This window comes from Gopherus evgoodei, chromosome 4 (assembly GCF_007399415.2).
Source record: "Gopherus evgoodei ecotype Sinaloan lineage chromosome 4, rGopEvg1_v1.p, whole genome shotgun sequence".
Classification (NCBI taxonomy): Eukaryota; Metazoa; Chordata; order Testudines; family Testudinidae; genus Gopherus; species Gopherus evgoodei.
The window spans coordinates 42273947-42297393 of record NC_044325.1 but is presented as its reverse complement, the minus strand read 5'-3'; the positions used below and the strand labels follow the sequence as shown (position 1 = coordinate 42297393).

Here is a 23447-nt window from a genome sequence, read left to right as displayed (position 1 = left end):
TAAGGCAGAGAAGCCAGGAGCACAAACGGTCTCTCTCTCTAGCTGTAGAGGGAGATGGACCTGGCTGTGGGGAGCTGGAGACTGGGTGCCTAAGTGGAGCAGGGCTGGGGAAGGCAGAGGAGCTGGGGAGCTCCTGCTTGGAGCCCAAGCTGCAGCCTAGCTTTAAGCCAAGCTGGGGGTTGCATGAGGCAACCCAGGGATAGGCCAGGGCAGCAGGTCCAAACCCTCCTTGTCAGTGATAAGTTGGCTGATACTGCAGTCTGCCCTAGGGCGTGGGGCTAGACAATAACTGGCAGTAGCCATACACTGAGGCAAGGTGGAAATAGAGGGCTGGGGTTCCCTAGAGAGGGGAGACCCTGAGAACAAGGGGTCACTGCCAGGGGGCAGCACCCTATGTAAAAGGGCACCAGGGTTCAGGGAGGGACATGGGGCCAGTAGCTGAAAGGCGGATCACCGGCCTGCAGAGGGCACTCTGGACACTGGTCTGAGCTAATTCCTGAGGACGACCAGTAGAAGGCGCTGCAGGGGTGAGTCTACCCGGTTACAGGTGAATGAAGCATCATGGTTCCAGCCACAGAGTGTATATTATATACTAGATCCTCAATGACAGCATATCTGTGGTGGGGTCATGGTGCTCCCTGATCACCAGTAAATGTTCTCTTCTGCTGTTCTGATCCATGATATCTATAGTGCACCAATTGTTGTTTCAAGGCACCATCCTAGCTCTGTCCTCCCTCTCCGTCACCATGTGAGATTCTCCCAAGATCTCATCCCCACTCCCTAAAGCATTTTTGAGTTCTTCTCTCTCATGCCTGGTAGGGATTGGGAGGCATTTGTATTGGTTGCAGAATTGATGTATGGTGTATATCTTTGTCTTGGACAGGTTGTTTATAAGAATAATGACATCCGTCTGGAGCTGTCTCGCTTGGCGAGGATCAGTGACACCAAGATGAAGATCTACGGGGAGGTGAAATTCACATGTGAAAATGTGGCCACGCTGGATCCCATCAGCTTTGAGACGCCAGAGGCCTATATCAGCCTGCCTAAGTGGAATACCAAGCGGATGGGCTCCATTTCCTTCGACTTCCGCACCACTGAGCCCAATGGCCTCATCCTCTTCACCCATGGCAAGCCCCAGGAGAGGAAAGATGCCAGGAGCCAAAAGAACACCAAGGTAGACTTCTTTTCAGTTGAGCTGCTAGATGGGAACCTCTACTTGCTGCTTGATATGGGCTCCGGCACCATCAAGGTGAAAGCTACCCAGAAGAAAGCCAATGATGGAGAGTGGTATCATGTGGATATCCAGCGAGATGGCAGATCAGGTAGGAGGATAAAATATTAAATAGGTTCATCTCTCCTTTGGTGGGGGATCATAAAATCCTGGTCCTTTAAAATTCTTACTCCTAGAAGGGAATAGCTTTCTTGCAAGAACTCAGTGTTAATTAAAGAAATCACCTAGCAGAATAGGAAGCATTTCAGAGGGCCAGCAGTGTATGAAGTGTTCAACGTGAGCTTTAGAATAGCCTCACAGAAGAAGCCTTTATAAGCAGCCCTTCAGCATCTTACTCTGTTTAATCTGCACCTAGTTCAGTAATCACCTACATCATCACAGTGGTCACTTTTGGTGGGCCAAGCCTTGAGGTCAAGTGCGTAATGAATTTTATTACTTGTTTTTTATTCCAACTAACTCCCATTTACTTCACTGGGAATAAGTGCTGAGTAGAAACTGAGTAAGAACTTCAGGATCTGACCCAATATTATCACCCTCTCCTGGGTCTATGTAGGGCCAGGGGAGACTAGATAACACAATTAACAGGGAGAAACTTCAAAACTAGTGGAAAATTTGTTGGGACAAGAGAGAGAGAGGAGTTGGCCAATCACTGCCCTGTTCTCTTATTTCCTTTGATGCTGTTGCAGATCACTGTTTGAATAAGGATTCTTCCTTTATTCCTAGCTAGGCTTTCCCTTTCCAAAGTGTTTCTTAGAGTGAAAGTCCTTCTCTTAGTCTTTCTATATCTGGTTGAGTCCTCTTTGCTGCTTCTCACTTTTAGAATTTCAACTAACAGAATATATATTTTTAATATTATGCCTGTCACCATATTATCTAGGCTCCAAAGGTATTTTCTTTGTTTATGATGATGTAGAGCAAGCTAATAAATACTCATGGTTGTGCTCCAAAATAAATTAGGAAGTGAAATAATCATATCTACAATTTGATCCTTGTCAATATGTGAACAGTTGGGCTTGAACTTCTCCTAGATCATCAGGAGCTGAATATCTGGCCATATGTTTCTGTAAAGGGAATTTTGCCTACATTTGCAGTTAGGTCTAGGATTTGACCTGTGATCTCCATAATATAAATGTTCTAGATTTGTGCTGCTTGGGGCTTGCAACAGAGTGTTTTCAGCAGAGGGAATATGCTTCCCCTGATTTTTCTAAAGAGCTGACTTTTAGGGACCACTGCACAGCTTCTCTCTTTATGCAGGCCTTTGTCTGAAGAGCTGGTCGTTTCTGTGATAGTTTAAAGGAGTTTCTTTGTGTTTGACATTGAGCCCATCTAGGTTGTACTGTATGTAATTTGATTCCATTAGCACCTAGCGACCTCGACAGGAGCATTTTACAAATGAAGACGTAAATAAATGATTTCTGTAGATTTTCTAGAATCTAATTAACTTGCAAGGATAAACTCAATTAGTAGCATTCATTACTACCTACAGTTTTCCTTGCTCACATGGAGCATACCAGGTCCTTGGACAAAGAATTCCAGAGTAGGAAGAAAAAGATGAAAAAGCAAAGTCCTGGCTGAAACAGCTTGTTAAAACCCAACCTCAGAGGGGCACATTTTGGTGCATTATGATAGCTGAGATTGACATTACTCCTAGGAGAAGTCACCTGAGCTCCCCAAGGAGGCAGACTGCAGGACTGACATGTTTGTTGTTCAGCAGAAAGGTTTATTGATTGCCTGAAACCTGATCAGAGATAACAGACTTCAAATTAAATATGCTTTGTTGAACAACAGTGAACAGATTTGTTCTTTTCTTTTTTTAACTGAATTTTGTGCTAGTGAAAAGTGTTGGATTGAGTGCCCTACCCTCTGATGTCCTTTCTGAAAAGGTAATAGGAGCACCAGCACTGAGAGTTCCCCCATGTCACCCATGTGTGCATTGACCCATTCAGGCCCTCAGGGGCCCCTGCTACGGATGAGAAGGGAATTCATCTCCATGGTTTGTTCAGTCCGTGACTTTTCTGCTGATTGCTAACAAGAATTCCAGCTAGGTCCTGTGCTTTTTGTGATGTGGACATCCGTCTGTTAGAAACTGGACTGAGAAATAACAGACTCGTTTCACATAGGTCATCCAATAACCGTTAGACTTTAATAACTGAAAACTGGTTTTGATCTGGGCTAGAGTTGAGCCAGTGAACTGGACATTCTGTGTATCATTCATAAGGTACCCTGTCCTCATTAGATTCTTTCCTTTCTTCCAGTTCTCCCAAGGAGTTAAAAGCTTTGAGCTCTGCTGAGCTAAGCAGAATCACCTGTAAAGGTCCAAATTCTCCCTACCACTAGGTACTAGAGTAGGAAAGAGGCTGCTGGGAAGCAGGGCAGTTATCCTGCTCACATAACCTCTGGCATCTCCAGTCTCCTTTGACTCTGCATGTGCTTCAGTCGGTGCTGGCTGCCAATGCAACCAAAGCTATATTTTCACTGTATGCTGACAAGAGCTGACAGCTTGGACTTGGACTTCCAGCATCCGCTCCCATATCTTGTAACCTTTCTATCCCCAGGGCAGTGTCCTTCCGGTAATGTCCATGAAATCTGTCACCATTTCTAGCTGGGAAATGCTGCACATCGTTACAAGAGAACATTTTCGGCCAATTCTGAGCTACAGAGCACATGTTATCCCACCACTGCTGACTCTGAAAGCCTGACAGACTGGATGTCTGGTTGCATCAAAGTATGGTTTCCAATACTGGCTTTGCCTTCACTGGTTGCTGCCTGTTTGGGCCCTCCCACTCGCTTACCCATGCCCCCAGTTGAGGCCCTTGAGGGGTTAGAAATGAGGCAGAAGAGCCCTTCTGATTTCTGAGATAGAGGTTTGTTCTGTCTTTTCAGAATTGTAGATGTTAGAGATGGAAAAGATCTACTAGCTCATCTAGTCCCTTCTCCCTAGGGCCAGTCCTGGATTGGTCCCTCCCAATGGCTTTCCCAGTCTGGTCTTAAAAGTTCCATGTAAGAGGTCTTCTGTCACTTTCATGTTCTAGAGCCTAATGCAGCTCACAGTCAAGAAGCTTAGCCTATTACTCAGCCTAGATACATACGTCCTTTCAAATTTCATCCTCTTCTTCCTTGCTTTACACCTTTAACCTTGATATTTCCTCTCCCTTCCTTGGTGTTTTCACCTTTTCAGTATTTGCAAACTGTGTTATGTCTCCCCCCTCTGTGGCTGATTGGCCCGTCTAGAGACGTTTCATCTGATTTTTTAAACTTTCTCTATAAGTCAGACTCTCCAGCCCCTTGATAATTTCTGTTACCCTTCTCTTGACTCTCTCCATCTTTTTGGTAATACAGTATATTGTCCACAACATGAACACAACCTTCCAAGTGCAGTGGCAGCAAGTCAGATGGAGAGGGACTGTGACCTTGCAGCTCTGTGATGTGCTGCCTTTGCATATTGCATATTGTGTCACATCTCTGCTCTTCCCATATAAAGGGGAAAATGTCTGTGGTGCTGCAATTTATTTACACAGCGTAGTTCATCAAACAACCCTACTTCTCTCTGAGCCTTTAATTTGTAACGCCTCTATTGCCTCAAACACTCTGCTGCCTCTGACATTATCCCTAAGTTACACAGAACATCACACGCGTGAAATGCCCTGTTTGCATTCTGCTCTCTGTTCAAGAAGATGCGTATGACAGCTTAAGGGGGGGAAAGGCATACGTACGTGCCTGCATTTTCTCACCGCAAACTCTATTAACCAAACTCTCCTCCCACTCCCAGGGGTGTAGGATAAAGAATGCAGTGATCTGAAATTAATCCTAAAGCACAGACAGTCCCTTCTGGGGACACAGAGCATCTTAATAACACATGGTGATTTAGAGATAGATGGAACAAGTTTCTGATTCTTAGTTCAAAGCGGACTGGTGTCCCTATCTCAAAAACAATTGAAGTCCTGAATGAGGAGCAGTGTGGTCTAATAGACTGCACTGAACTGGCCTGTCAGAGACCTGGGTTCTGCTTTTATCTCTGCCACGGACCCATTGGATGACCTTGTGTTAGTCTCTACACTTCTCTGTTTTCCCCTTCCACCCTTTGTCTGTTTGATTGTAAACTCTTCATGGCAGGCACTGCCTCTTAAAATATGTATGTACAGTGCCTTGCACAATGGGACTCTCATCTTGCTTGAAGCCTAGAAGCAACTATAATACAAATAATAAGAGCTCTCCCTTTTGGAGTTCACCTTCACCTCTCTGTGTCTCCATTTTCCAATCTGTGAAATGGGGACAATGGTACCTTCTTTGTAAAATGTGTTGAGGTCTGCTAATGAATAACATTATATAAGAGCTATGTATTAGTAGTAGTAGTATTTATTTTAATCCTATATAGTCCCAGCGCCTTCTAATTCCAGCTGCACTTTATGTGATTTCCTGTCGTGCAGAGTGAATTCCATTGAATAACACTGAGTTCCTGGGTTTTTGTTCCTTTTTTAAAAAAGATCCTCTCTTACTGCAAGACAGGAGGAGAATTAAGACCATGTTGTTGAATATGTTTATTATTGTAGCACCTAAAGTCCCTAATCAGGATTGGGACTACATCATGCTCTGTGCTGTAGAGGCACAGATGAACACACAGTCCCTGCCTTGAAGAGTTTAGAGCCTGTGGCTGGGGGGAAGAGGTGGGGAGGGGCAGCGTAGGACAAACTTTCTCTGTCAGTGTTGTGTTTTACTGGGAATCTTCAATCTCCTCAACTGAAACCATCATTTTTCGCCTGCATTCAAATACCATAGGAACTGCACTAGACCTGGGCTGTCAGTGGAGCTGTTGGCTGATGTTTCCTTTTCCTTCTTGCCCCAGGTACCATATCAGTGAACAGCAGGCGCACCCCATTCACTGCCAGTGGGGAGAGTGAAATCTTGGACCTGGAAGGGGACATGTACCTAGGTGGGCTACCTGAGAACCGGGCAGGCCTCATCCTCCCCACAGAGCTCTGGACGGCCATGCTGAACTATGGTTATGTAGGCTGCATCCGGGATCTGTTCATTGATGGACGGAGCAAGAACATCCGGCAGCTGGCGGAGGTGCAGAACGCTGCCGGGGTCAAATCCTCCTGCATCCGGCTCGGCACCAAGCAGTGCGACAGTTACCCATGTAAGAACAATGCTCTCTGCAAGGATGGCTGGAACCGCTTCATCTGCGACTGCACTGGCACTGGCTACTGGGGCAAAACATGTGAGCGGGGTAAGTCAAGCGTGCTTTGAAATCACGCTTACCAAACTGGGCGTGTGTAGGAGCTCAGTAGGGACAAGACTGTGCTACTCCTGGATTTAAAGTTGGGTTATTCCGATGGTGCCCCCAAGCTCCAAGGACTCTTCTCCTCACTTTGATGGCTCAGTGGGATCTGAGTCTCTCCCACCCAATGATCCTCACCACCCTGAATACAAAGGAAACTCCACTCCCATTTGATAGTGCCAATCCCTACTCCAATTACCAGGGAGCCTTCCTTCTAAGATATATTCCCCCTCACCCTCTGCCCAAAGGACCAGTTAATCTTACTGTCTTCTGAGCTGATGATACCCTAGGGAGTGGGGATCCTTCCTCTCAGTTCTGAGGTCTCTTTTCCCCAAGTTCAGTGTCTCTCCCTCTCTGAGTTCTGTCTTTCATCTGTTGAGGCACAAAATGTGGCTGTGTATGATGAGTTCCAGGTGGCTTGTTGGTAGCAGTCCCAGATGCAGGCAGGGGCCTGCTGATCCTTTTGCTTTAGCACGGGCTTGGTTGAAAGACAAGGTACCTCTGTCTGTCTCTCTCTCCTTCGTCAGCCTGCACTGATGGCTGAGTTGCTGGTAGAGCCACCCAATGGGGTACTGTAGTGCTGTATTAATTTAGATGGAATAAATGGACCCAGAGAGTTAAAGGTGTTAACATGATTCAGTCACTGTCCAACATTAAGCACTGTTAAACAAGGTTCAAGGTTTGGTCTACAGAGACCTCAGCCTGCTTTGTACCATGGCAAACACACCATTAAACATCGGTTTAACTTTTTATTAAAGATACACAAAGAAGAGGGGAAAGGATTTAAAATATTTGACATGTAAAGTATCCCTTGTTCCCTTTCACTTTAACTGTAGAGAGTTTTTAGAAGGAAACCCCACTTATTTGACAGTCTCTTTGATGGTAATTGTTCTTTTTGGGGGAAAGAGAAAAAGATAGTTGAGATGGACTGTTGTTATTACTGTTGTAGTTAAAGTCCGAGCCCATTTCTTCAAAGACAAAACAAGACAAACACACACAAGAGGGAAGAAAAACCTGGGAAAGATAGAAAATGCAGTTTCTGTCACTGATGTTGACTCTCACTTGCAGCCTCACTGCTGGAAAAACACAGGTACAGCACATGGTCTTATTAGCCACCTGGCAAACATGTAGCACTGTCGAACTGTTTAGGACAGTGCATTTAGCTGCCTCTTTCTGATGCAGAAAATACAGTCTTGGCTGGCCAAACCAAACTCTAATTAGACAGAATGCAAAAGAAAAGGGATAGGACAGAGGAGAAATATGGTAGTGAAGGGAAAGGACACAGGACAGAGGTGGGAGAGACACAGTCTCTCATTCCAGGTGTTGGTTGAGATTCAGCTGAAGCTGGTGGAGATAGCAGTATCATCTGGATCCCTTTCTGTGGTGTGGTCTGGTCAGGACCTCTCTCAAGATTAGATGAAGAAAGTCCAGGCTCCCAGGAGACAATAGGGGTGGCGGCCATGATGGTGAAGCTTCTCCTTCCCCTTCTCTGATCTTTCAGGGAGCCAGCATTGTGCTTGCTTCCATCCCTCCACCAATTTCCCTTTTAAAGTCTCTCTGATGTTAAGGACTCCAAAAAAGAGTCAGGGGGAAATAGCTCATCCCCTCATTATTTTGTCCACTAGTTAGACCTAATTTTTGATACACCAATTTTGATTGATTTCTGGTCCCTCATTTTTCTTATTTACCAGACATGATCTCAACACAGTGCTTGAATTGTATCAGGAGGCCTTTTTGTTTGGACTAATTCAGCCCTGCCTCCCTGTTGCACCTTTTCCAATCAACATTTGTTGTCATAGGTTATTGAGACACTTTATAAACTTTCTCACAGTTCTGCAGGTGACCTCACAATTAGGGTAAATTTTTAGGCCCAGTTATCACAACACTAGTGACAACAGTAGTGTATAGCCCATAAAAGCTTATGCCCAAATAAATGTGTTAGTCTCTAAGGTGCCACAAGTATTCCTCGTTCTTTTTGCTGATACAGACTAACATGGCTACCACTCTGAAACTAGTGACAAGATGCCTCCAAACTCACCTGTGCTAGGGCAAATCTGTAGGAGACAGTCAGTAATTTCTCAAGTACAACGAATGTCGCTGCATCTTCTTCTCATTGTTGCTAGTTCTGTCTGATCATTTAAAGGCGTCTGATTGGGGATATATGAGGCACAATTATTGCCAGTGCAGGCAGCCAAGACACATCCATTCTAGGCCAAATGAGACAGAGCTTAGCAAATAAAAGACATTTGATCTATACACTGTTCAAATCCCAGACGGTTCCATTAATTGTTTTTGCCCCTGTATTGTGGCCAGTGCCGTGCTCAGAATAAGCTGGCCGAGTGAAAAAAAAAATTGATGGCAGTAGGCCCACTTAACAAAGAAAATGGAACTTCTCTTTGGTAATGTTACTTTTTATTGAGATCAATTTCTCAGTAATATTTGGCTATTAGGACTGGAGTGTGACTGAAATGCACTTGCTGAGACACAGCTGTGGATTGTTGGCAGAATCGTAGGGCTTTCATCAGTTTTTGCCCTCCTGATCCCGCACCTCATAGCACACTCTAGTGATTGGACCACATGTCTGGGGATCAGGAGTCTTGGGTTCAGTTCCCAGCACAGTCATGGATGTCCTGTGTGACCTTGGGAAAGTCACTCCCCTCGCTGTGCCTTAATTTTCCTATCTTTATTGGAGATAATGATAGGAATCACCTGCAGTGAAGGTTGCGGGGATGAATTAGATACAGTGTGTAAAGCACTGTACAGTCCTAGGGCTTTGCAATTCACCTGCTCTGCAGGAGGGGAAGGGTTTTTTTTTAACAGGAACTCATTGTAGATCAGGGATCTCAAACTCAAATCACCATGAGGGCCACATAAGGACTAGTACATTGGCCTGAGGGCCGCATCACTGACACCTTTTCATACAAAGATACAAAAGCACGCCCTGCCCCTGGCCCCACCCCCATTCCACCCCTTCCATGAGGCCCTGCCCCGCCATGCCTCTTCCCACCCCTTCCCTGCCCCCATTCCAACCCTTTCCCCACAGTCCATGCCCCTGCCCTGACTTTTCTCTGCCTCCTCCCCTGAGCATGCGGGTCCCTGCTCTTCCCCCTCCCTTTTGGAAAATGCTAAGCGTGGCCAAACAGCTGTTTGGCAGCAGGAAGCGCCTGGAGGTAGGCAGAGAAGCAGGGACGCAGCACGCTGGGGAGGAGGGGAGGCGGGGAGCGAGGGAGCTTGTCGGCTGCAGGAAATAACTCTAGGGGGGCAGGGAGCTTGGCGGGCCCGCAGTAAATAACTCACATGTTGAGACCCCTGCTATAGATCAATAAAATTGTCCCTGCAGGGCAGCTGGGATTTTTAGGCTTTAGAAGTGCAAGATTTATTCTTAATGGTACAGCTTCCAAGGCCAGCACTACAGAGTTTGGTGCCCAGCCTCACTCTGGCTTCCACTGGTGTTCCTAGCGCTGCACATGTGCTCTTAAAGGAACAAGTGTCTCACAGGCACCCTATTTGGCTGGGCCCCTAAAAATTCAGCACCCTAGGCAGTCATGTATATCATCTATGCATAATGTCAGTCCTGAAGCTTCTCCCATACACTTTACCAGGTTAGATGACTGCAAAAATGGGTTTTCTGAACAGGGGTTTGAGAATTCTCCTGACTCTACATCTTAGTGCATACTGCCATTTTGAGTGGTGCTGCGTCAGGGAAGCACCACACCATAAATTCATTGCTTCCTTATACAGTGTGTGGTAGGATCAAACTCTGACTTTCTGCTTGTCCTTACTTTTTATTTGTGGCAATGTGTTATACCCTGACCAACACTGTGATAAAACTCCCAGGACATTTCTGATTCCCACAAGTCCCTGTCATGAGCCTGGCTTGCAGGAGTTCAGAATCCAGAGCTACCTGTAGGCATCAAATCTATAGTTGGGTGAAATGTGTGTAATGACATCCAGAGCCAGGCAAATTTGGGCCAGGATAAATGAATGAATGGAATGCATGTGTAGTGCTGTGGAAACATGAAGTTCTCAGTAATATTGTTGATTGTATCTCCTAGAGGCTCTCTAAGGGTCGTAAATCTTTTGGTGAGCATGGGTCTGGGGATAAGTTGCAGAAATGTGAGCTTCAGGGGACCTGAAGTCTGGAAATGCACTAGTGGTTATAAATGGAAACAGTGCAGGCCATGCTGATTTCAACCCCAAATCCTGAAGAAGTTGTCTGTTTCAACTGACTTTTACTTTGCAGCTCAAGGTGAAGCTGAAGGGAAGGGATCGCACAGAGACTGGAAGTGAAATACTGCTCACACAACAAAGCCCTGCAGGCTGAATCAAGTTGTGATGGCTCCATATTACCTGTATCATGAGGTCACATCACAGCTTCATCACATACTGACACTACTGCTTGAGCTCAGGACGTAGCATCATAACGCAACGATTTTGCCTGCATGACAAACAGAACTAGACACTGCCGATACATGATTAACTTTTATGCCCTGACACCCAAAGATGACTGTAAATCAGCTGTCAGTTGGCCTGTGGCTCAAAAACTGTGGAGGGCAATGTTGCTACCCTCCTTCCTGAGCACAGGAAATGGGGAGCTGCCTCAGGGTTGGGATGAGCAGGATATATAGGACAGCGAAGGCAAAATGTAGCCAGGGCAGGACTGGGCTTTAAATAAATGACTAGCATCAACGGCTGACAGTGGATGGCAGAATTTGAAACATGCACTTGGGAAGAACAGCCTGACTCGCTTTAGTCAGTCTTTAGTCCTGGGGAGAGGGAAGGGAGTGTAACAATATTCAGTTGGCTTCACTGCTGCAGGGGGTTGAAAATTAGACAAAAGCACTTTCAGGCCCAAAGTGCCACAGCTGCTGAAGGTAAAGAAAGATTTTCCAGGGGTAGGTGCTGGCATCGTATAGAGGAGTTAGACTTAGAAATGACAAAGACCTATTCTGTTCTAGCTTGTCTGTCATCCAGGACAGGATACTCCTGTGTTCAACAACTCCAGTAAAGAGTGTGGGGTAAAGGCTGATAGCTAGATTGGGTTGGTCCCTATAATGTGGTATATTGTTCCACATGCAATATACTGGTGAGCTAGCCAAATAAAAACAGAAGAGTCCTGTCTGAGGACCAAATCCTGAAGGTTTTTCACAGGTAAAACTTCTATCAGAATCATTTGTCGCTGAAACAGCTCAGTTTTACTTGAGGACCTCAGAGTTTGACTGTAAATTGGGTCAAGATAAAGCAGTTTGGATAAACAAGAACCAGGCTCAGCCCTCATGTTGAACTTGAACTGACAGAGGTCTGAGATCATGTTTCAATGTGGGTTTTCAGTGTGATTGATTTTAGTTAAGGTCTCACACATCTGAGTTTTCTGTTTTCCATCAAAAATATCACAACATCCAGGGAAAGGCTGTACTTGTGATATTCTCAAACTAGCCCAAACCACTGTGATAGTCCTGGAAATCATGTTCAAAAAGTACTGTTCTCATGAGTCCTGTGGAGTGAAGGGATTTCAATAAGCATTTGAACTTTTGGATGAATCTCGGAACATTTAGAGCAGAGGCAGGCAACCTATGGCACCGGTGCCGCCTTCGGCACGCAAGCTGATTTTCAGTGGCACTCACACTGTCCAGGGCCTCTACATTTTAATTTAATTTTAAATGAAGCTTCTTAAACATTTTAAAAACCGTATTTACTTTACATACAACAAGAGTTTAGTTATATATTATAGACTTATAGAAAAAGACCTTCTAAAAACTTTAAAATGTATGACTGGCACATGAAACCTTAAATTAGAGTGAATAAATGAAGATTCAGCACACCACGTCTGAAAGGTTGCCGACCCCTGCTTTAGAGATTCAGCAGTCATTAGCAGAGAGGAAGGAGGACCCAATAGTTAGAGTACTATCTTAAGCAGTGGGAGCATTGGTTTAATTCCTGCTCCACCAACGAAAACCTATGACCTTGGGCAAGACACAGTCTGTGCCTCACATCCCCATTTGTTAAGTGGGGATAATAGCTTGTCTCCTCCTCACAGGGGTGTTGTGATGATAAATCTACTAAAGTTAGCTAGATACTCAGATACTGTGGGGGCCGTGTAAGTACCTAAGTACCTCCCACCTGAGCTTGGATAACCTCTATTAGGTACTAATTAATCATTAATTGGTTACCTGGGGCACCCAGTTACTTCCAGATGGGCCTTCATAAGGCAGTCACTGGCAGACTCCTCAGAAAGGGGCCGTTGCCCTGTGACACTACTCAATCCCTGGCTGAGGCAGAGTCCAAAGGGGTGCTCAGTTGGTTTATCAATGTGATAACATGCCTCTTGATGCTAGGTGTGAATTTCTGTTGTGATGAAGTTTGCTGTATGTACTGTAGGAGTTGGAGGCATCTGTCCTTGCTCTGGCGGAAGAGGCAGACTGGAGTTTGACAGTGCCACACAGCTCAGCTTTCACAGTGAGGAGTGTGGCATAAACACCTAAAGACATAGAAACTAGAACCATCGCAAAAGGAAGGTTCTTCTTCGAGTGATTGCTCACATCCATTCCAGTTAGGTGTGCGCGCCGCGCGTGCACGTTCGTCGGAAACTTTTTACCCTAGCAACTCCAGTGGGCCGGCAGGTCGCCCCCTAGAGTGGCGCCGCCATGGCGCCCAATATATAACCCTGCCGGCCCGCCCACTCCTCAGTTCCTTCTTACCGCCGTGTCGGTCGTTGGAACTGTGGAGCGCGGCATAGCTGTCCTCCACGTCCCTAGCTCTCCTTGTTATCTCTCGATTATCTCTCGTATTGTTAATTAGATTGTTGAGTGTAGATAGTAGTACTTAAGTTAAATAGGTTGTAAATAGTTCTTCGCCAGGGGCTTAGCCCTTCCCGGCACCCGGCACCGGGGTCATGCCTGGTTCGTCGGGCTTCAAGCAGTGTGCGGCCTGCAAGAAGCCTATGCCCACCAGCGACCCCCACGACGCGTGCCTGAAGTGCCTGGGGGAATCGCACAGATCGGACAAGTGCCGCATCTGCAAGGCTTTTAAGCCAAGAACAAAGAAGGAGAGGGATCAAAGACTCCGAACTCTCCTTATGGAGGCGGCACTTGACCCGGCGGCTTCGCAGGCCGTGATCTCGGCGCCGGCACTGGATCGCACCGGCACCGAAAAGACTCCCCGGCACCGACCTTCTCCGGCACCGGGGACAGAACCGAGGCCGTCGAAGTCTGCTACTCCGGCCAGGCAGACCCGACTGGAGTGCCCGGCCTCAACACCGGCCGCGGCGCCGCCGGCACCGTCGACTCCGGGCCCGGCGGGTCCATCGAGTCCGGTGCCGCCAAGCTCCCCCATGAGATCTGGGGTTGAGATATTGGTCCCATCCACGCCGGAGACCTTCGCCTCGGCTCGGGACCTCATAGCCCTGACTGAGCCCACTCAGCAGCCACCCCCGGTACCTCCGGTGCGGGTCGTGTCCAGAGGCAAGCCCATGATGTCGGCACCGTCGCGGGACTCACGCTCACGATCGAGGTCCCGACGCCACGGTCGCTCCAGATCCCGCCGCCGCTCGCAGTCCCGGCACCGCTCCCCTCGGCGGTACCGGTCGCACTCGCGGCGCCAGTCGGCCTCAAGACGGTCGCGGTCGGACTCCAGCCGCCGATACCGGCACCGCGACTCCAGGAGCCAGTCCCGACGTTACTCGCCGCACCGGTTGACCTCCCGGCACCGAGCTGGTGGCAGGTCCCGGTCTCGGTCGACCTCCCGGCACCGAGCTGGTGGCAGGTCCCGGTCCCGGTGGACCTCCCGGCACCGAGCTGGTGGCAGGTCCCGGTCCCGATCCCGGCACCGAAGCGGCGGCCGGTACCGGTCTAGATCCCGGCACCGTGATAGAACCCGGTCCCGGTCCCGATCCCGGCACCGTTTTGACTCCCGGCAACGGTCCCCGGCACCGAGACATTCGTCCATGCCGACCCGCGCAGACCCTTACCAACCAGGGTCAGCCCCGCCGTGGCCTTCTAGACAGCCGTCGGTCTCTTCCCAAACGGACAGCGGGTATGCGCTGGGCACCGACCGGCAGGCGGCGCTATTTAGCGATCCGCCACAACAAGACCAAGGCCTGCAGCGATGGGGGTTCTGGACACCCTGGGCATACCATCAAGCCCAGGGGCCCCAACAGCTCCCTGCTAGGCCTGCGACGGCGGAGCGCAGGGCGCCGGAAGCCTCATTGTCTCGCCCCCCTCCCTCCCCGGATGGGGAGGAAGGGTCCAAGCAACAAGACTCCGCTCTGGCTCCTGAGGCAGAGGCGAGGGCCGAGGGAGACCCTCCATTAGACACTCTCTTGCCGGGGGTCTCCTCATCCTCCTCCCCTGATGAAGCGGGGGCTGGTACCTCCTCCAACAGCCCCCCCCGCTGGATCTCAGAGTGCACCAAGACCTCCTCAGGCGAGTAGCTCAGAATCTGAGTCTGCAAGCCGAGGAGGTCTCGGAAATAGAGGATCCGATCGTCACCATCCTCTCAGCAGATGCTCCCACCAGGGTCGCCCTGCCCTTCGTAAGAACCATCCAGGCCAACGCCAACACCATCTGGCAGTTTCCGGCCTCCATCCCCCCTACTGCGAAGGGCGTTGAGAGGAAGTACATGGCCCCTTCTAAAGGCTATGAGTACCTCCATGTACACCCGACACCGGGTTCCCTGGTGGTTCAATCGGTGAATGACAGAGAGCGTCATGGGCAGGAGGCTCCAGCCCCCAAATCCAGAGAGGCCAGGCGAATGGACCTCCTCGGCCGTAAGGTATACTCGGCTGGGGCGCTGCAGCTCAGGGTTTCGAACCAGCAAGCCCTGCTGAGCAGATACGCCTTCAACTCCTGGGTGGCAGCAGACAAATTCAAGGAGCTGCTGCCGCAAGACGCTCGCCAGGAATTTGCAGCCATCTTGGATGAAGGCAAGAAGGTTGCACGCACGTCCTTGCAAGCTTCTTTGGACGCCGCAGACTCGGCTGCCCGTACCCTCACGTCGGGAGTAACGATGCGTCGCATCTCCTGGCTGCAGGTTTCTGGCCTTCCGCCGGAGCTCCAGCATACCATCCAGGGCCTCCCTTTCGAAGGCCAGGGCCTGTTTTCTGAAAAGACAGACCCCAGACTCAAGAGTCTGAAAGATAATCGGGTCATTATGCGGTCCCTCGGGATGCACACACCGGGAACGCAACGCAGACCCTTCCGGCCACAGCAACAACAGCAGCGCAGGCCGTATTCCCAGTTCCGCCAGCGGCAGGACCTTAACAGGCGCCGCGGCAGGAATGGAAGGCGCAGGCATTCGGGGAACCAAGGGGGGCAGAACCAAGGCTCCTCTAAGCCCCCACCTGGACCTAAGCCTTCATTTTGAAGGTGCGCTCGAGGGCGCAGTAACAGTTTCCCCCATGGATCCTTCCCCCCCCGTTTTCCAACCGCCTTTCGTTTTTCCTCCCGGCGTGGTCCCAAATAACTTCGGACCGCTGGGTCTTACGCACGGTGCAGACGGGATACCGCCTGCAGTTTGTATCATTTCCTCCTTCCCGCCCCCCTTCCTCGTCCCTCTTCAGGGACCCCTCTCACGAGCAATTCCTTCGGCAGGAGGTGCAGACGCTCCTCAGCAAAGGAGCTATAGAGGCAGTTCCGGAAAATGAGAAAGGCAAGGGGTTTTATTCCCACTACTTTCTGATCCCCAAGGCCAAGGGAGGCCTCAGGCCTATCCTCGACCTGCGAGAGCTCAACAAATACCTGGTGAAGTTGAAGTTCTGCATGGTATCCCTGGGGACCATTATCCCATCCCTGGATCCGGAAGACTGGTACGCCGCCCTCGACATGCAGGACGCGTATTTTCACATTGCCATTTGGCCACATCACAGACGTTTTCTTCGTTTCGTGGTGGGCCCCCTTCATTACCAATTTGCAGTCCTCCCATTTGGCCTGTCCACGGCCCCGAGGGTGTTTACAAAATGCATGGCAGTGGTTGTGGCGCATCTTCGGCGCAATCGTATCCACGTGTTTCCTTATCTGGACGATTGGTTGATTCGGGGCACGTCGGAACAACAAGTCCGCAGCCACGTCCGAGTGATCACCAGCATGTTCGCCACTTTGGGCCTCTTGATAAACACGGACAAGTCCACCCTGATTCCCACGCAGAGGGTGGAATTCATCGGGGCCGTGCTGGACGCCACTGTGGCCAGGGCCTTGCTGCCATTGCAGAGGTTCCAGGCCTTGTCGGCGATCGTTCAACGACTGCGGACAGCCCCCTTGACATCAGTGCGGACATGTCTAGCCCTGTTAGGCCACATGGCGGCTTGCACCTTTGTGACCGGTTACGCTCGGATCCGCATGAGGCCCCTCCAGTTGTGGCTCATCGATCATTACAGGCCGGCAAGACAGCCGCTAGACATGCTAATCACAATCCCCCAAAGGGTGTTAGATTCTCTTGGCTGGTGGCTAGACCAGTCCGTGCTATGTGCGGGACTCCCTTTCCACCCACCTCAGCCCTCGGTGTCCCTGACAACGGATGCCTCAGATCTAGGCTGGGGGGCCCACCTAGGGACCCTGAGAACGCAGGGCCTGTGGTCCCAGGAGGAGGCGGGGTTGCACATCAACATGCGGGAGTTGAGAGCGGTCCGCCTTGCTTGTCAAACGTTCTGCCATCAGCTTCAGGGTCGTTGTGTCGCAGTGTTCACCGACAACACGACGACCATGTATTATATCAACAAGCAAGGCGGCACCAGATCCTTCCCCCTGTGTCACGAGGCGATGCATCTCTGGGACTTTTGTGTAGCCCACTCCATTCACCTCACGGCTTCCTTCCTCCCCGGAGTACGGAACATGCTGGCGGATCGATTGAGCAGATCCTTCCTGTCGCACGAGTGGTCCCTTCGCCTGGACGTCGCCCTCTCCATCTTCCGGAGGTGGGGTTATCCCCAGGTGGACCTCTTCGCGTCCAGGGGGAACAGGAAGTGCCAAGCGTTCTGCTCCTTTCAGGGCAGGGAGCCCGGGTCGATAGCGGATGCCTTCCTTATTCAGTGGTCGACCCACCTGTACTATGCGTTTCCCCCGTTCCCTCTGGTCCACAGGGTCCTTCTGAAGGTGCGCAGGGACAGGGCTCACGTGATCATGGTAGCCCCGGCATGGCCCAGGCAGCACTGGTACCCCATGCTGCTGGACCTGACCATAGCCGACCCAGTTCCCCTGCCCCTTCACCCGGACCTGATTACCCAGGAGCATGGGACCCTCTGTCACCCGGACCTGCAGTCGCTGCACCTAGCGGCGTGGCTCCTGCGTGGCTGACTGGTTCTGAGCTGCGCTGCTCCTCGCCGGTGAGGGAGGTGCTTTTGGGCAGCAGGAAGCCTTCCACGAGAGCGACATATTCGGCCAAGTGGAAGCGTTTCTCCTGTTGGTGCGTGGAGAGAAATCTCCGCCCTATGGAAGTTTCGGTGGCCGACATCTTAGACTACATTTGGTCCCTCAAACAGCAAGGTCTGGCCATATCGTCGTTGCGAGTCCACCTGGCAGCTATCTCCACCTTTCACCCGGGTGCGGATGGTCGCTCTGTTTTTTCTCACCCGACGGTGTCTAGATTCCTTAAGGGGCTGGAACGTTTATACCCTAACGTCCGTCCCCCCTGCTCCAACCTGGGATCTTAACCTGGTGTTGTCCCGGCTCATGGGACCCCCCCTTTGAACCGTTAGCCACTTGCTCCCTGCTTTTCCTCTCTTGGAAGACTGCCTTTCTAGTAGCTATCACCTCAGCTAGGCGGGTGTCGGAACTCCGGGCTCTTGTGGTAGACCCCCCGTATACAGTCTTCCACAAAGATAAGGTGCAGCTGAGACCACACCCTGCCTTTCTTCCCAAGGTAGTCTCAACCTTCCACATCAGCCAAGAGATATTCCTTCCGTTTTTTTTCCCGAAACCTCACTCCTCAGGCAGGGAGCAGCAGCTCCACTCGCTTGATGTCCATAGGGCTCTCGCGTTCTACGTGGAGAGGACTAAGCCCTTCCGCAAATCCCCCCAGCTTTTCGTGGCGGTAGCGGACCGCATGAAAGGGCTTCCTATCTCCTCCCAGAGGTTATCCTCTTGGGTGACGTCCTGCATCAGGACCTGCTATGACTTGGCCCATGTCCCTACGGGCCGTGTGACTGCGCATTCTACCAGGGCTCAGGCGTCGTCGCTGGCTTTCCTCGCCCGTGTGCCCATCCAGGAAATCTGTCGGGCAGCGACCTGGTCATCGGTCCACACCTTTGCTTCCCACTACGCCCTGGTCCAGCAGTCAAGAGAGGACGCGGCCTTCGGATCTGCAGTGCTCCATGCCGCGACTTCTCACTCCGACCCCACCGCCTAGGTATGGCTTGGGATTCACCTAACTGGAATGGATGTGAGCAATCACTCGAAGAAGAAAAGACGGTTACTCACCTTTGTAACTGTTGTTCTTCGAGATGTGTTGCTCACATCCATTCCACACCCGCCCTCCTTCCCCACTGTCGGAGTAGCCGGCAAGAAGGAACTGAGGAGCAGGCGGGCCGGCAGGGTTATATATTGGGCGCCATGGCGGCGCCACTCCAGGGGGCGACCTGCCGGCCCACTGGAGTTGCTAGGCTAAAAAGTTTCCGATGAATGTGCACGCGCGGCACGCACACCTAACTGGAATGGATGTGAGCAACACATCTCGAAGAACAACAGTTACAAAGGTGAGTAACCGTCTTATCCTGTGAGGTGCTGAATGCCACTTCCAAGGTGCTGAGCACTCCTAAATTCCCTTGACCTGCAGGATTGGGACCCTTTTGTCAGAGTAGCCTTACAGTTTCTAACACACAGTAACAAAAGAGGAGGTTTTATCCTTAGCACAAGGTTACTGAGAGCTGGGATTCAGTGTTGCAAATCCAGTGCTTAGCATGCCTTGGGCGTGTTGCTGTACCTACAAGTCAGCTTCAAAATCATGTTTATACAGAGTGAGTGAATGCAAATAAAGAGAGGAGGAAGGGAAAGAGCAGTGGGGGCAAAGGATACAGGAATTCCTAATCAGAACAAGACTTTGAGTGAAGTCTTGTGCGTGTAGCTGGGGGAGGTGTGTGGCCCACTAGAACTCTGCTCCACCCTATTTGGAGCTGCAGAGAGTATATACAGCCAAAGGCAGGATTTAGTGAAGCTAAACAGACTAGTCTAGGGAAAGACTATTTCTGACCTCCTTGAGAGGAAGAGCAGATGTCAGGAGTGGGGTGGGGATTTTGGTGATGCAAGGCTGGTCACTGAGCACGGTGAACATCCAGGGTTTGGGCCAAAGCTCTCTAAGGTTTGGGGTCTCGGGACAGAGCAGTAGTGGAGGATGTACCCTTGGGTAACCTCTGGTCTTTTTGATATCCATGTGCTACAGGGGCAGTTGTAGCACCACGTTCTAGTGCAGCTTCTCTCTCTCTCTCAGCACTTGGTTCCAAAGATTTTTGTCTTTATGGGTGGGTATTTTAATTTCCTTTATTTCAAACCACCTAATTGCCCAAGCAAACTCTTCCCCAACTCTCCTGTCATCAATGCCAGGCCTGCTTGTGGATCTGTTTCTCCTGCGTGATGTCAGAGGAGACTGCTAAAGCGGACTCAAGGAACTTCTCAGATTAGAAGGATAGCATATTTCCTCCCATTCCATGTGAAATGACTTTTTACCCCCAAACCCAAATGTCTGTCACAGCCGAAAGAATAAAAGTCCTAAGGGAAGCCCTGTGCGGAATGGGTGGATGGGCTGGAGCAAACATACCAGTGCGTGGAAGAGGAGAGGTGAGCGGGATGGGTGGTCCGGGTGCAGTTGAAAGAGGAGGAGGGTTGGTATGGGATGGACTGGTACAGACACACGAAAACTTGTTTCATTTGCTGTGTCATTCAGTTTCTAATTGTTAAGAGTTTGACATCAGTTGTAACATTAGGTGAACACAATTTTTATATTAGCTGGGCTGAGAATGCACTAAGGGATGAAGCCAGAGATCTATCTTATGGATTATGAGGCACTTCTCCATTCTGATAGGAGAGCATCTTTCTCAGCCTTCAAACTTTTCTAAAATCAAAACCTTGGCATTAGAGGAGAGCTGGGAATGTGCATTGTATTCAGATTAGGCAAATTCTCTGGCTGCAGTAAAAATGCCACCACCTCAAAGCAGTACAACCCATTACTGTTGTCACCCAGAAAGCTCTTTGCATTCCTTTCCTCCCACCTACACCCAGTGAGGGGCATAATGTAGAACAAAGTCCCCAAACAGAATAATAGAGCCAGCAGGTGACAATGAGGAGGCAGGGTTCATCTCTTTGTCCTTTTGTCTTAGACAACACTCTCTGACTTCTTTCTCTTGATTGGGTAGTTCTTCTCTAATAAATGTACACTAATCAAATGAAAGCCTAACACCAATATCAATTTAGGACTGAAATAAGGGGCATTGAGATTTGGACTGTAATCCTTTGATATCAACTGATAGGCACTGGCATAAGCATACTCAGAGTACAACATTCCAGGTGGACCCAGAAATCCTGTTCCAGGTCTTCTCCTCCTCCCAGGAGCTGCACCCAAAGTGTGTTCCACATTAACATAGAAATCCTATTCCAGTTCTTCTCCTTCCCAGAGCTGCACCCAGGGTCCATTCCAGGGGGGCCTGCAGTTCCAGTTCTCCTCCCTGGGATTGCACTCAGAGTCTTTTCCTGTTTTGCTTTGCTCATGACTTGATGATTAGCCCCGGGACAACCAAGGGTTCATTACCTGCGTGTCTGCGTGCTGCTTGTGAATGGCAGTACACCTGCTGCTGGTTATGCTGATGTTAAACATGGGGCTACAGCTTCCGCTTTATTATCTTTATTGCAACATTTCCGAAAAGCAGTTTAATGACAACGCACATCTGCCCATTATGTATGCAATAAACTGAAATGCTGTAAAATTACAGGTAATAAGAAGTACAACAAAATCATTTACTGTGTGGAGTTAGTATTGCAGCCCTCGCTCTGTCTCCAGCACAGATAGAATGAAAGATCTTTTTTCAGTGCTGGTTGACTCAACACACATTTTGAAGTTTGTTTGGGACAAAACTTCAAATGTTTCAATGATTATGCAGACCGTCCAAACCTCTTGGGTTTGCAGATTTGGGCTGAAATCTTCTGAGAACAGGTTTTCTCATCAGATTTCTGTTAGGGTCGGCTTCCAGAGGTGCTGGGGATACCATGAGAACAGTTTTTTTTTTAGTGCTTTTAATCTCAGCTGAAGCCTGGATGTACAAAGATACTAGGAAAGTTAAAGTAACTGAGTGTGTGTGTGTGTGATAGACTCACAAATATCAGATACTGAAAAGTCTTAGTTAGGGCCCGTTCGGTCATGCCACTGCTAATGCAGGGTAGGTCCCTGCAAGACATCTTAACTAAACTTCTCCAAATGTGATAAAAATGTTAACTTTGAGTGTTGGGAGAAGATTCAGGTCAGTTCTTTTTACCCACACTGGTTTGTCCACCCCTAATAGCTAAGGTTGCATTCATTATTAGTTAAGGGCCCTTGGCTTTTGTAAGGGCAATTGGGTGAAGGGGATTTCATTTGCCTTTCCTGGTTACTCTCATCATTTCTCTTCACCATCTTCTTGAATCTGTGTGTAATACACTAGTAGTACATGCGATTATGTATCCCTCTAGTGGCTGGTCCAAGCAACTAATAACATTTTGCTACTGACAGCAAAGAGAGTCCTTTAGATTAAGCCTGTGGTTTTGGTGCACAGGGTCCTGTGTTCTATCCCTGTTGATGACTGTGGTGCCTGTCTGTACGTGGTCATAACTTGTTACTAAGATAATAGCTTCCTGTCTTCTACTATATAAAGTTCAAGGCTCTCCTCTCTATTGAGGCCTACTTGTATTTCAGACTTGAGATCCCATCCCACTCCTTGAGCTCTGCTCAAGGGCTACTCCTGACTGCTTCTTTTGTCTCCTTTGTCCGTTCCCACTCCATGATACCTTCCTTGCTAACGTATAAGCATCCCCCAGCTTGTCTGCCTCTCTGATGTGCTGCATCCAGCTCCTGAAAGCACAGTTCAGACAACATGTAAGTTTTGAAGGGAATGGAAACAAAGCAGGGAAACTGAGGCCAGTGGATTTCCCAGAGCTCCATAATCACACTGAGGTTACCTCCCCCCCCCCAAAATGGTATGAGTCTGTAGACTGCATAGATCCATGAACCCAGCCAAAGGACACTCAGTTTGTCTGCTGTTTCCAAGACAAGTGAATGCAATTGTTGCCCTGTAACCCCTTTGATGTCTTTCCCTGTGGAAAGAATGTGTATGGCTAATTCCCATGGCTGGGATGATTACATCTTTTTCGGGGAGATCATTTCATTGTCATTAGGATGCTGAACTTTCACAACTAGGTGTCTCATTGATGTGGCTGTCCCCAACAATATCTGCTGAGAAAATCTAAGACTGTATGAAACTCAAATGAATTTCCCTCTATGTTTGATTAGAGAAAGTCTGAGATGGTTATGATTTCTCTCTCTCTCCTCCTGGGTCTCTCATCTCCTTCCCCATCACACCCCTTGGTATTTAAAAGTGATATTTTATACAGCTGAATTCCTGTCTTGAGAACCGGATGGGGAAAATCTGTATCTTTATCTCAGCTGGATGCGTTTATCTGCACTACGCAGAAGAAAATAATACCTTCCATGTTCCCCTATCTGTCTCCAAGCCTCTCTCCTGAGGGCTTTGTTTCTGGGCATGGTGCTGCTCAGTGGATAATGTCTAGTCATGATGAAAGTCTTTTCAATCCAAATATCCATCCAGAAGCTGCCTGCCTGTGAGTACATGACTGTCACCAGGCTCCCCTATTGTGGATTCCCAGTATAAGGAACTGGATAATCCCAGACTGCATCAGACCTGTACTATTGTCAACTCCTGACCAGGGAGCATAACAGAGGTGGGGAGACATTACATGGGTCAGGGGGAGA

General features: G+C 49.2%; 1 protein-coding gene across 26 annotated transcripts in view; it reads left to right on the top strand.

The window, feature by feature from the left end:
- The window catches only part of NRXN3 (neurexin 3), a 1499321-nt gene that overhangs the window by 474190 nt on the left and 1001684 nt on the right, over positions 1–23447 (top strand). For all 26 annotated transcript variants that reach the window (XR_003999960.1, XR_003999959.1, XM_030559000.1 and 23 more), the window contains 2 exons: positions 884–1322; positions 6075–6458. Coding sequence is in view for 24 of the 26 variants with exons in the window: in XM_030559000.1 (XP_030414860.1) it covers positions 884–1322; positions 6075–6458 (823 nt within the window). In the remaining 2 variants the exon portion in view is untranslated. The remainder of the gene's footprint in view (positions 1–883; positions 1323–6074; positions 6459–23447) is intronic.